This window comes from Octopus sinensis, linkage group LG12 (genome assembly GCF_006345805.1).
Source record: "Octopus sinensis linkage group LG12, ASM634580v1, whole genome shotgun sequence".
In the NCBI taxonomy this organism is placed as follows: domain Eukaryota; kingdom Metazoa; phylum Mollusca; class Cephalopoda; order Octopoda; family Octopodidae; genus Octopus; species Octopus sinensis.
Window position 1 is genome coordinate 33,085,809 of NC_043008.1, and position 12,736 is coordinate 33,098,544.

General features: G+C 44.0%; 1 protein-coding gene across 3 annotated transcripts in view; it reads right to left on the minus strand.

Annotated features, from left to right (window-relative positions):
* Positions 1–12,736, minus strand: part of LOC115217885 (CST complex subunit CTC1-like) — a 133,560-nt gene that overhangs the window by 47,467 nt on the left and 73,357 nt on the right. For all 3 annotated transcript variants that reach the window (XR_005001454.1, XR_005001453.1, XM_036507832.1), the window contains exon 17: positions 12,129–12,244. Coding sequence is in view for 1 of the 3 variants with exons in the window: in XM_036507832.1 (XP_036363725.1) it covers positions 12,129–12,244 (116 nt within the window). In the remaining 2 variants the exon portion in view is untranslated. The remainder of the gene's footprint in view (positions 1–12,128; positions 12,245–12,736) is intronic.

A 12,736-nucleotide genomic window follows, 5' to 3' on the forward strand; every position in this document is an offset into this window, starting at 1 on the left:
CAATAAGATAAAGTAACAGACAAATAATGGGGTTAATGTAACTGATTGACATTGATGGCTTTGTACCTAAATTGGAAAGAATTATTTAAGCACAAGTGAACAAGTGCTTTACATAGGATGTGCATGGAGCCTAGTAGTGTTATTTTCTGTGTTATATATATTCGTAAGTCCTGGTGTTTGGATGATGATGATGATGATGGTTGCCACTGCTGCCACCATCATCGTCAAGGTGGTGAGCTGACAGAAATGTTAGCACACCAGGCAAAATGCTTAGTGGCAATTTGTCTGTCTCTATGTTCTGAGTTCAAATTATGCCAAGGTCGACTTTGCATTTCATTCTTTCAGGGATGATGAAATAAGTAACATTTGAGCATTGGGGTCGTAGTAACTGACTTACCCATTTCCACTGAACTAACTGATCTTGTGCCAGAATTTGAAACCAATATAACATTATAGTTCAAGGGATGAAACAGTATAGTTTTTGCTTTGAAAAATCACCTGTAGGTAGCCTACATCAGGCAAAATGTTCTTAAAACCTAAAGAGAAACTTTATTTATGTGTGCCTCTAGTTGTTGTTGCTGCTGTTGCTGTTGTTGTTTAGCCCCAGATCAACCCTGATCAGATCAAAGCTCTAAAACATTTCATCTGTAACCAATACTGTCCTTTGAAGATTATCAGTGGTTTCTCAACCCTTTTTTGTTCATGGACCTCTTTGATTTTTATCCTACTCTACTGGACCCCATAACCATTCAATGTTTTAAAAAACCCTATGACATTTTTATATATATATCATACGATTAAAAAAATATCTGTCATAGGATTTTTAAAATCCTGACATTTTCATTTATATATCATAGGATTAAAAAATCATGTCAGGATTTTTTTATCCTATATCTATATATAAACTAGACTACCTGTGACCCATTGGGTTACCTGGAAAGTTTGAGTTTCCCTACAACAGAGTTTTTTTTCATGAGTTTTCTTTTTCTTTTCCAGGTTATTTCACATGCTTTCAACAAATGTGACATTGAAATCACGTGTAAATGGCTCCTTTCCCTGGAAAAGGAAAGATTTGGCTGCTATTTCTTGCATGCCCTGCTACCACATAACAGGTATTTCGAGTCCTTTATCACAAATAGTTGTTATGTGGTAGCAGGGCGTGCTAGAAATAGCAACCAAATTTTTGGAGCTGAGATATATTGAATACACTCGAAAAAATGTTTGTAATGGTATTCCTTTGGGGTGATCTTTCACTTTGACTCTCAGAACTGTCATCTGGATCAGCTGGTTTTGTTTGTTAATTTCCATAAAAAAAATTTATTGATTTATGTTTTAAAGTGAAAGAGAGGAGAAAGAAAGATATCTGAATGTGTATATGAAATGGACGTGTATGTGTGTGAGAAAGAGAGAGAGTATCACTTACACATACATGTGAACACACACATTCATTCACTCACTTTCTCTCTCACACACACATGCACACATACATACAAAAAAGATGTATGCATATGCATTGATGATTGTATGTATACATGACAACACATCCCTTCACTCACTCTTTCTCTTTTTCTCTCTCTCTCTCTCTTTCACATACACTCGTCAATTTCATAGACACATACATACACGTTTCACTTTCTCCTCTCTTTCACTTTAAAACAAAAGTAAATAAATAAATTTTTTTTACGGAAATTAAGGACTTAAAAATAATTTTAAAAAACATTAAAATACTGTCTGTTTAAAGAAAGCTAAAATATAAATACTTACTGTACAAACAACTTACATTTTTGAAATCACATTCAGTTAAAAATATTTCTAAATGATTAAAATATCATATACGTAAAAAAGTTGACCATTTTTTTGAGAGCATGAAGAGTATGTGTGTGTATTTGTCACAGATAGCAGACGTGTGTTTGTGTTAAGTGACAACCATGACATTCATTATATGTGTGTATGTGTCGACATCATGGAAGTCATGTTTTTTTCATCAAGAAATAACAAACAAAAATAGTGTTTACTTGTTTTCATTAATAAGTCATCATCATCATCATCGTCTAACGTTCGTTTTCCATGCTAACATGGTTTGGACAGTTCAACCGGGGTCTGGGAAGCCAGGAGGCTGCACCAGGCTCCTCAAATTTCTTGATGAGGATGTCCCTAAATCTCTGACCATGTGAAGGGTTCTTAAGCCTCCAAATCCTACTTTTTTGGATTGGTTTGCTTCTTGGTATCCTTCTGGCCTCAAGACTAAAGTCACTAATGACTAGCCTGTGCTAGGGGGTACATTCTTCACCCAGGAGGGTCTTTGTATTTAAGAGCAATCTTGCGTCCCACTGTCTGGTGAGAATGAAATCAATCTGGCTAGCGGAGTCCCCTGACTGATAGGTTATAAGGTGGCTGCCTGGCTTCCTGAAGTTAGTGCTACAGATTAAAGGGTTACATGCATCACAGAACTCCAGTAGCCTGGTTCACTCATTGTTTCAGGTGCCACTACCATGCCCACGGTGTACCCCAGTGAAGATACCTGCTTCCCGCCCAATATGCCCATTAAAGTCTCCAGCCACAAAGATGAGGTTATTGCCACTTGTCTTTGAGGTAGCCTGTAGAAGGATGTCATAAAAGTGGTCCTTCTGATCATTTGGTAACCCCGCATGTGGGGCATAGGCGGAGATGATAGTAACTGTGCTATTCTGCAGGACTAGCCTGAGCTTAAGTACTCTATCGCATACCCTAACAACCTCTATAACCTTATCCACCCATTTCTCTGAGAGGAGAATGCCTACACCCCCTATACCATCCATGTTACCTTGCCAGAAGAATTTGTACCTATATGCCTTGCCTGTGAGGACCCTAGCTGAAGCTTCTCTCCATCTTACCTCTTGTATGCAGCATATATCAACCCGTCTCCTTTCAAGCATCTCTACAATCTCACTAGACCTACCTTTCATTGTGCCAACATTGACAGTGCCAACTCTGAAAACTGGGAAGGGAATGTGAGGTGAGGTTTGGGGAGGAGAGATGTTATTCAGCGCCTGAAAAGAAGAGGGTTGTTGTGGTGGTGTTCGTTTGTTAGGCATGCTTCATTCTTTCTCTTTTCTTCCTCTCTTTTGACCTGATAACATTCAAGCATGTTAAGAATGTTGCCCCTACTGGAGGTAGGAGCTGGTGTTAGTAGCATTGTAAGCATAAGCATTATGGTCATGAATGATGCAGATTCAAGCAGAGTAGCAAATTGGCAAATATGGATATTCCAATGTTAGGTTAGGAAGGTGTCAGCTGAAATGGTTGCATTGCCCGGGTAGAGGGGGATTGCAGGAATAATAGAGGGTACCACCAGCGGGGAAGGGTTCAGACAGACAGAGGAAACAAGCTCATTCCTATATATACACAAGCACACCCACACTCAGAAATAAGTACACATGGGCAGCCTAATAGCTTTCTCCTTCATCTCATAAGGCCAAGGAAAAATTCCTGGGTAGTGGTAGGCGTGTTTCTATACAGAATGAAAATGGAACGAGAGATAGCTGGTTAAGTAGGTGGGCAGATACCTGAGGGAGACAGATAGAGAAAGAGAGGGAGAGAAATAGAGAAAGAGAGGAAGAGAGATAGAGAAAGAGAGGGAGAGTGATAGAGAAAGAGAGGGAGAGAGAAAGAGAGAGAGAGAGAAAGAGAGGGAGAGAGAGAGAAAGAGAGGGAGAGAGATAGAGAAAGAGAGGGAGAGAGATAGAGAAAGAGAGGGAGAGAGATAGAGAGAGGGGAGAGATAGAGAGGAAGAGAGATAGAGAAAGAGAGGGAGAGAGATAGAGAAAGAGAGGGAGTGAGATAGAGAAAGAGAGGGAGAGAGATAGAGAAAGAGAGGGAGCGAGATAGAGAAAGAGAGGGAGAGAGATAGAGAAAGAGAGCAGAGAGATAGAGAAAGAGAGGGAGAGGGATAAAGAGAGGGGAGAGATAGAGAGGGAGAGAGATAGAGAAGGAGAGAGATAGAGAAAGAGAGGGAGAGAGATAGAGAAAGAGAGGGAGAGAGATAGAGAAAGAGAGGGAGAGAGATAGAGAAAGAGGAAGAGAGATAGAGGAGAGGGAGAGAGATAAGAGAGAGTGCAGGAATATAGGGAACAGCACCAGTGAAGGAGGAGGAATTGGGAAAAGAGATAACTGGAAGGGGTGGTGACGAATTTCTAGACAGAACAGAACATAAGATATTCAGAGAAGTATGTGTGAGAATAGACAACTGTTATGGCGATGGGAGAAGGGATATCCGGTGTAGATGGTGGGACAATACAATAGAGATATCCGGTATTGGTGGTGGGGGGCGGGAAAGGGTGGGCGCACCGCGAACAAGCAAGTTTGCTTGGGGGCAGCAGGACGAGATATGGTAATAGAAATGGGATTAAACAGGGGGAGAAACGAGTAATTTACTTAACAAAATTCTAAGAGACGGAATTAAAATTATATTTTGAGGGGTCATTTCCAATGGTTAGCTCATGGAAAAAAACAACAAGCTGTTAGTAAATAAAACATTTAAGGTATTAACGGCAAATGCAAACCAGGGACGGAAAATGAGAGAGAAAGAAAGAAAGAAAGAGGAAGTAATCTTAGCTTAGCATCTCGGACATCATTTGGCTAAGAAATGAAAGCGACCACATGGAGGTCCAAATGTCACAAAAATTTGTACTGCACTGCCGAAGGTAAGTATGAAAATAAATATGCAAAAAAAAAAAATAAGATATACTATTTCTGAGATACTTCGGGTATAGACAAATATCCCTAGAGTTTTAGTATTATCAAAAAATATCATAGGATAAAAAAAATCCTATGACATTTATATACATATATCATAAGATTAAAAAAAAATCCTATGAAATTTTTATATATATACATATATATATATATATATCATAGGATTGAAAGAATCCTATGACATTTTTATACAATTCCTTATATATATATATATATATATTATATATATATATATATATATATGGAGAGGAGGTTCTGCTAGGTTCCTCACAGGCAAAGGACAGAGGTACAAGATTTTCTGGGCTGGGAATACTGACGGAATCGGGGGTGTGGGCATGCTTATCGCCGAAAAATGGGTAGATAAGGTAATCGAGGTAGTCAGAGTAAGTGACAGAATAATTAAGATTAGATTAGTGCTCCACCATAGTTTAGCAACTATTATATCGGCCTATGCCCCTCAGCCAGGGCTACCTGATGGACAGAAAGACTGTTTCTATGACACCCTACTGCAGACCACATCATTGACGAACGACAGGGACCTTCTCTTTGTGGCTGGTGACTTCAATGGGCATGTTGGACGATGTGCTGGGGGCTTCCATGGCGTGCATGGAGGCTACGGTTATGGTTCCCGCAACGAGGAGGGAACCAGGCTGCTGGAGTTCTGCGATGCGAATAGTCTTATGATTTGCAACACTAACTTCAGGAAACCGACAAGCCACCTGGTCACCTACCGATCGGGCCGGCATACTAGCCAAATCGACTACATCCTTGCCAGAAAAAGGGAAAGATGGCTGCTTATAAATGCCAAAACCTTCCCAGGTGAAGAATGCACCCCACAACATAGACTGGTAGTTAGTGACTTTAGGATCAGGACTAAGAGGGCGACTAGAAGACGACCAACATGGAGAAGAAGGGTCTGGAAGCTTAAAGACCCTGCGAATGGACAGAGATTTAGAGATATGTTATTTGAAGCCTTAGACGAAATGGAAAGGAGTATAGCTACGCATGGTGGTAGAAGACAACTGGACGCTTCTGAGGGACAACCTGCTGAAAGCCGCTGACCAGATCTGTGGCTGGTGCAAAGTCCCCTTAAGACCCAAAATAACGTGTGTGGTGGAACAATATTGTTGACAGGGCTATTAGCAAAAGAAACAGGCTTGGAAGGCCTGGAAGAACGGTGGTAACAGGGAAGTGTATCAGTCTGCCAGAAGGGAAGCCAGGAGACAGGTCTATCTAGCCAGAGGGGAGGCAGATAAGGAAAAATTTGCCAATGTCCTGCGTCGTGAGGATGAAAGACTTGAGGTATTTTGTGTTGCAAGACAGTGTGTGAGAGAGAATCGTGACGTGGTAGGAGAGAAATGTGTTCGCAAGGATGACGGTTCACTTGCGCTTAATGAGGATGCAAAGAGAGAGGCTTGGAGACGCCACTATGATAGGTTGCTGAATGAAGAAAATGAATGGGATAAAGAGAGTCTGCCGAATGTCGACCCAACAGAGGGACCAGCAATCCGAGTTAACAGTTCCTTAGTAGATAAGGCAATTAGAAGCATGAAAACAGGGAAAGCCCCAGGCCCATCAGGAATTACTGCAGAGATGCTCAAAATATCTGGTGGTGTCGGCTATAGCTTAGTCACCCGTATAGTTAACCAGGTGATACACGAGGGGGTCATACCCAATGACTGGTGTAGCAGCATAATAGTCAACTGCTACAAAGGTAAAGGCGCGACGCCTAGAGACAAGTAACTACAGGGCATCAAGCTGCTGGATCAGGTAATGAAGGTTACGGAGAGGGTTATAGCCCAACTAATTAGAGAGAGAGTTAGCTTAGATGATATGCAGTTTGGGTTCGTGCCAGGGAAAAGTACTACTGATGCTATATTCCTGGTAAGACAGCTGCAGGAGAAATACCTAGCAAAGATAAGCCCTTGTACCTGGCTTTTGTTGACTTGGAGAAAGCCTTTGACAGGGTCCCCCGATCCCTTATCTGGTGGTCAATGAGGAAACTAGGGATAGAAGAATGGTTGGTGAGAGCTGTGCAAGCCATGTACAGAGACGCTGCTAGTAAGGTGAGGGTTGGCAACGAGTACAGTGAAGAATTCCGGGTAGAGGTTGGGGTCCACCAAGGTTCAGTCCTCAGTCCCCTCCTATTTATCATAGTCCTCCAGGCAATAACGGAGGAATTCAAGACAGGTTGCCCCTGGGAGCTCCTCTATGCTGATGACCTTGCTCTATTGCTGAGTCCACTATCAGAACTGGAGGAGAAGTTTCAGGTGTGGAAACAAGGATTAGAATCGAAGGGCCTTAGAATCAACCTAGCCAAACCAAAGTTCTAATAAGTAGGAAGGTAGATCAATCACAAACGCCTTCAGGTAGATGGCCCTGCTCGATCTGTAAAAAAGGTGTAGGTAGAAACTCTATAAGATGCACCAAGTGTAAGCTATGGACACATAAGAGGTGCAGCAATGTCAAAGGAAGGCTAACTAGGAAAATAGTTTTTGTCTGTGGCAAATGCTCAGGAGCAATAAACACTGGAAATGTGCAGAGACCAACTTCTGCCACGTTCCAGGGAGACAAACTAGAAGTAGTTGATAGCTTCCGCTACCTAGGAGACCAAGTCAGTAGCGGGGGTGGGTGTGCTGAAAGTGTAACTGCTAGAGTAAGAATAGCCTGGGCAAAAAGTTTTAGAGAGCTCTTACCCCTGCTGGTGACAAAAGGCCTCTCGCTCAGAGTAAAAGGCAGACTGTATGATGCATGTGTACGTACAGCCTTGCTACATGGTAGTGAAACATGGGCCGTGACTGCTGAGGATATGCGTAAGCTCGCAAGAAATGAAGCCAGTATGCTCCGATGGATGTGTAATGTCAGTGTTCATAATCGTCAGAGTGTAAGTTCCTTGAGAGAAAAGTTGAACCTAAGAAGCGTCTGTTGTGGCGTGCAAGAGAGACGGCTGCGCTGGTATGGTCATGTGATGAGAAAGGCTGAAGATAGTTGTGTGCAAAAGTGCTACACCCTAGCAGTTGAGGGAACCTGTGGAAGAGGTAGACCCAGGAAAACCTGGGACGAGGTGGTGAAGCACGACCTTCGAACTTTAGGTCTCACTAAGGAAATGTCTAGAGACCGAGACCTATGGAAGTATGCTGTGGTGAGAAGACCCGGCAAGACTAGTCGGCCAAACCCGTGGCCCCTACCTGGGACGTAGTCAGTCCTCCTGTGCATACCTTCCTCTTGTGACACTTATGAAGACCTGTTGAGGCAAGTGAAAATCAAATCAAAACAAATCAAAATAGATGAACATCAGTGGAATTGTATTCTTGTGGTACCAGTGCCGGTGGCACACAAGAAAACCACCCAAACGTGGGCGTAGCCAGTACCGCATCGACTGGCCTCCGTGCTGTGGGCACAACAAACACCATCCGATCCGTGGCCGTTCGCCAGCCTCATCTGGCACTGTGTCGGTGGCACATAAAGACACCATCCGAAGACCCGGCGACGTAGTCAGTCCACCTGTGCATACCTTCCCTCTTATGACACTTGTGAAGACCTGTTGAGGCAAGTGTGTGACACTTGTGAAGACCTGTTGAGGCAGAGGCAGTGTGTGTGTGACACTTGTGGAGACCTGTTGAGGCAAGTGTGTGACCCTTGTGAAGACCTGTTGAGGCAAGTGAAAATCAAACCAAATCAAAATAGATGAACATCAATGGAATTTGTATCTTTGTGGTTCCAGTACGGTGGCACACAAGAAAACCATCCGAACGTGGCCGTAGCCAGTACCAGCATCGACTGGCCTCCGTGCTGGGGGCACAACAAACACCATCTGATCGTGGCCGTTCGCCAGCCTCATCTGGCACCTGTGTCGGTGGCACATAAAAAAAACACCATCCGAAGACCCGGCGAGACGTAGTCAGTTCACCTGTGATACCTTCCCTCTTATGACACTTGTGAAGACCTGTTGAGGCAAGTGTGTGACACTTGTGAAGACCTGTTGAGGCAGAGGCAAGTGTGTGACACTTGTGAAGACTGTTGAGGCAGAGGCAAGTGTGTGACACTTGTGGAGACCTGTTGAGGCAAGTGTGTGACACGTGTGACACTTGTGAAGACCTGTTGAGGCAAGTGAAAATCAAACCAAATCAAAATAGATGAACATCAATGGAATTTGTATCTTTGTGGTTCCAGTACCGGTGGCACACAAGAAAACCATCCGATCGTGGCCGTTCGCCAGCCTCATCTGGCACCTGTGTCGGTGGCACATAAAAACACCATCCGAAGACCCGGCGACGTAGTCAGTCCACCTGTGCATACCTTCCTACTTATGACACTTGTGAAGACCTGTTGAGGCAAGTGTGTCACACTTGTGTAGACCTGTTGAGGCAAGTGAAAATCAAAATCAAAATCAAATCAAATCAAATCAAACCAAATCAAAATAGATGAACATCAATGGAATTTGTATCTTTGTGGTACCAGTACCGGTGGCACACAAGAAAAAAACCATCCGAACGTGGCCGTAGCCAGTACCGCATCGACTGGCCTCTGTGATGTGGGCACATAACAACAAACACCATCCGATCGTGGCCGTCCGCCAGCCTCATCTGGCACCTGTGTCGGTGGCACATAAAAACACCAACCGAAGACCCGGCAAGACTAGTCAGGCCATAACCCGTGGCCCCTACTTGGGACGTAGTCAGTCCACCTGTGCATACCTTCCTTCCTTCTTGTGACACTTGTGAAGACCTGTGAGAGACCTGTTGAGGCAAGTGAAAATCAAATCAAATCAGATCAAAATAGATGAACATCAATGGAATTTGTATCTTTGTGGTACCAGTGCCGGTGGCACACAAGAAAACCATCCGAACGTGGCCGTAGCCAGTACCGCATCGACTGGCCTCCGTGCTGTGGGCACGCAACAAACACCATCCGATCGTGGCCGTTCGCCAGCCTCATCTGGCACCTGTGTCGGTGGCACATAAAAACACCATCCGAAGACCCGGCAAGACTAGTCAGGCCATAACCCGTGGCCCCTACCTGGGACGTAGTCAGTCCACCTGTGCATACCTTCCTTCTTGTGACACTTGCGAAGACCTGTTGAGGCAAGTGAAAATCAAATCAAATCAAAACAAATCAAAATAGATGAACATCAATGGAATTTGTATCTTTGTGGTACCAGTTACCAGTGCCGGTGGCACACAAGAAAATCATCCGAACGTGGCCGTAGCCAGTACCGCATAGACTGGCCTCCGTGCTTTGGGGACGTAACAAACACCATCCGATCGTGGCCGTCCACCAGCCTCATCTGGCACCTGAGTCGGTGGCACATAAAAACACCATCCGAGCGTGGCCGTCTGCCAGCCTCGTCTGGCACCTGTGTCGGTGGCACATAAAAACACCATCCGAGCGTGGGCGTTCGCCAGCCTCGTCTGGCACCTGTGTCGGTGGCACATAAAATCACCCACTACACTCTCGGAGTGGTTGGCGTTAGGAAGGGCATCCAGCTGTAGAAACACTGCCAGATCTGACTGGCCTGGTGCAGCCTTCGGGCTCCCCAGACCCCAGTTGAACCGTCCAACCCATGCTAGCATGGAAAACGGACGCTAAATGATGATGATGATGATGATGATATATATATACATACATAAAGAATTGTATTTTAAAAAATTGCCAAAATATTTTGTGTATTGTAAAGGTATCACCAAATTATTGCAAATGTACTTACTTGTACTTGTACATGTGATGGCGTTCACCCAGTGCAGGTTGAGCCACCTTCTCTAGTCCTAATGGCATCACGAACCATGGCGGCCCACGCTCGATGGTCCCATGCAAGGTCACTGGAGATAGCAAACCATTCGTGGTTCCATCTGTGCAAACCGACTACCTGCAGACCTGATAGTTCGGAGAGGTCTTCCTTTATCGTCATTGCAAATTACTTACTTAAATAGTCCAAGCCCTCCTCAAAGCGGTAGGGTGGTGTAAACGGGCAGTGTCAGAACTATGCCATCGGGAACTTTGGTTCCTGGTAGGGCGACCCAAGGCGGATTGGTCTGGCACCAAGTGGTATTAGGACTGCAGCCTGGCCAACGGGGCTCTGGTGAAAATTCCAAGAGGCATCTGATCGGCAACTGGCGGCTTCGAGGTTGTTCTGTCCCTACGTCTGTGGAGACTCCGCAGCAAACAGGGTATCCCATCACTCGGGATATGCATGCAGGATGTTGGGGACCACTTGTGAATTCAATATTCCCACAAAACTTCTTCTATGAATCCTACTACTACCAAAATTATTGCAAATGAATCTTATATGAACCCCAAGGGCCATATGGACCCCAGTTGAGAAGCACTGATCTATATTATCTTATGTGTCTCATATTTAAGGTAGTAATTTATGATGTGTGGGAAAATTTCTGCCACTTCCAGCAGGTCAAATGACTACAGAGTGGTTACTTTGGTGGTGGTCACAGCAGAGCAGACATGGTGAACTCAGAGCAAAAACAGTTGTGGTTTCACTGCATTTATCAGTGGTGTTATGCATAGAAACAACATAGAGCTTCACTACTGCAGCCCAATTTGGTTTGAGGGAGGCAGTCCAAGGATGGATACACACACACACACTCACACACATCATCATCATCATCGTTTAACGTCCGTTTTCCGTGCTAGCACGGGTTGGACGGTTCAACCAGGGTCTGGGAAGCCAGGGGCTGCACCAAGCTCCAGTCTGATCTGGCAGTGTTTCTACAGCTGGATGCCCTTCCTAACGCCAACCACTCCTCGAGCGTAGTGGGTGCTTTTTACGTGCCACCTGCACAGGTGCCAGGGGAGTCTGGCATCGGCCACAATCGGTTGGTGCTTTTAACGTGCCACCAGTACGGAAGCCAGCCAAGGCGGCGCTGGCATCGGCCACGTTCAGATGGTGCTTTTTATGTGCTACCGGCACCATTACAATGTATTTTACCCACTGTTAACGTGGACATATTATAGTTTGTTTAGGAGCTTGCTAGAAACATACATGGAATCAAATTGCTCCAAACTGGATGTGAAGCCAGCTGGATTTATTCTTAACTATTCTATCCCATTTGGGTGTAGCTTTGTCTTTTTTTTTTTTTTGTCTTTCTTTTTTGCTTTTTCCTTTCTCTCCTCCATCTTCCTTCTTCTGTATGTTTCAACTTTCTATCACTCTACCCTTTCTGTGTACGTCGTTATTTCTTATTTTTCTTTTTCTTCCTCGCTTTCCCTTTTACCCCACTTCCGTGTTATGTCATCTTCAAAGGGAAAGTTTTGTAGATAAAAAAATGATGGTGAGCTTTTTGTTAATGTTGTTTATCCTCAGGTCAGCTGTGATCCTGTAGATAAAAAGTGTAAACAAAAGAAAAGGTTAAAAGAAAACATTACTTCAGAATACTACTGACCTGCATAGTATTATACCATTTTGAGGCATTGTCTTGGAAGGAAATGACAGTTTGTTCATAGTGTATGGCATCCAACAGACTTTCTGAGATCTTATCATCAAGGGAACTTTCCTTCACTGGTGAGATGAAAACAAAGAATGAAATAACACACTGAATAAATTGACCAGTTAAGGTCAAGTAAGATTGAGGTTGCATGTTCAATGGGAAATGACCAACACAATAAATTGTTAGATTAAATGTTGCTATTTAGCCTCAGGCCAATCTTGATTGAGCAGAATTATATTCATTGGCATTCCAGACATGAACATCTAGGCGCAGGAGTGGCTGTGTGGTAAGTAGCTTGCTTACCAACCACATGGTTCTGGGTTCATTCCCACTGTGTGGTACCTTGGGCACGTGTCCTCTACTATAGCTTCGGGCCGACCAAAGTCTTGTGAGTGGATTGGGTAGACGGAAACTGAAAGAAGCTCATCATAAATATGTGTATATATATATATATGTGTGTGTGTGTGTGTGTGTGTGTATGTGTGTGTGTATATTTGTGTGTCTGTGTTTGTCCCCCAACATCGCTTGACAACCGATACTGGTGTGTTTATATCCCCATAACT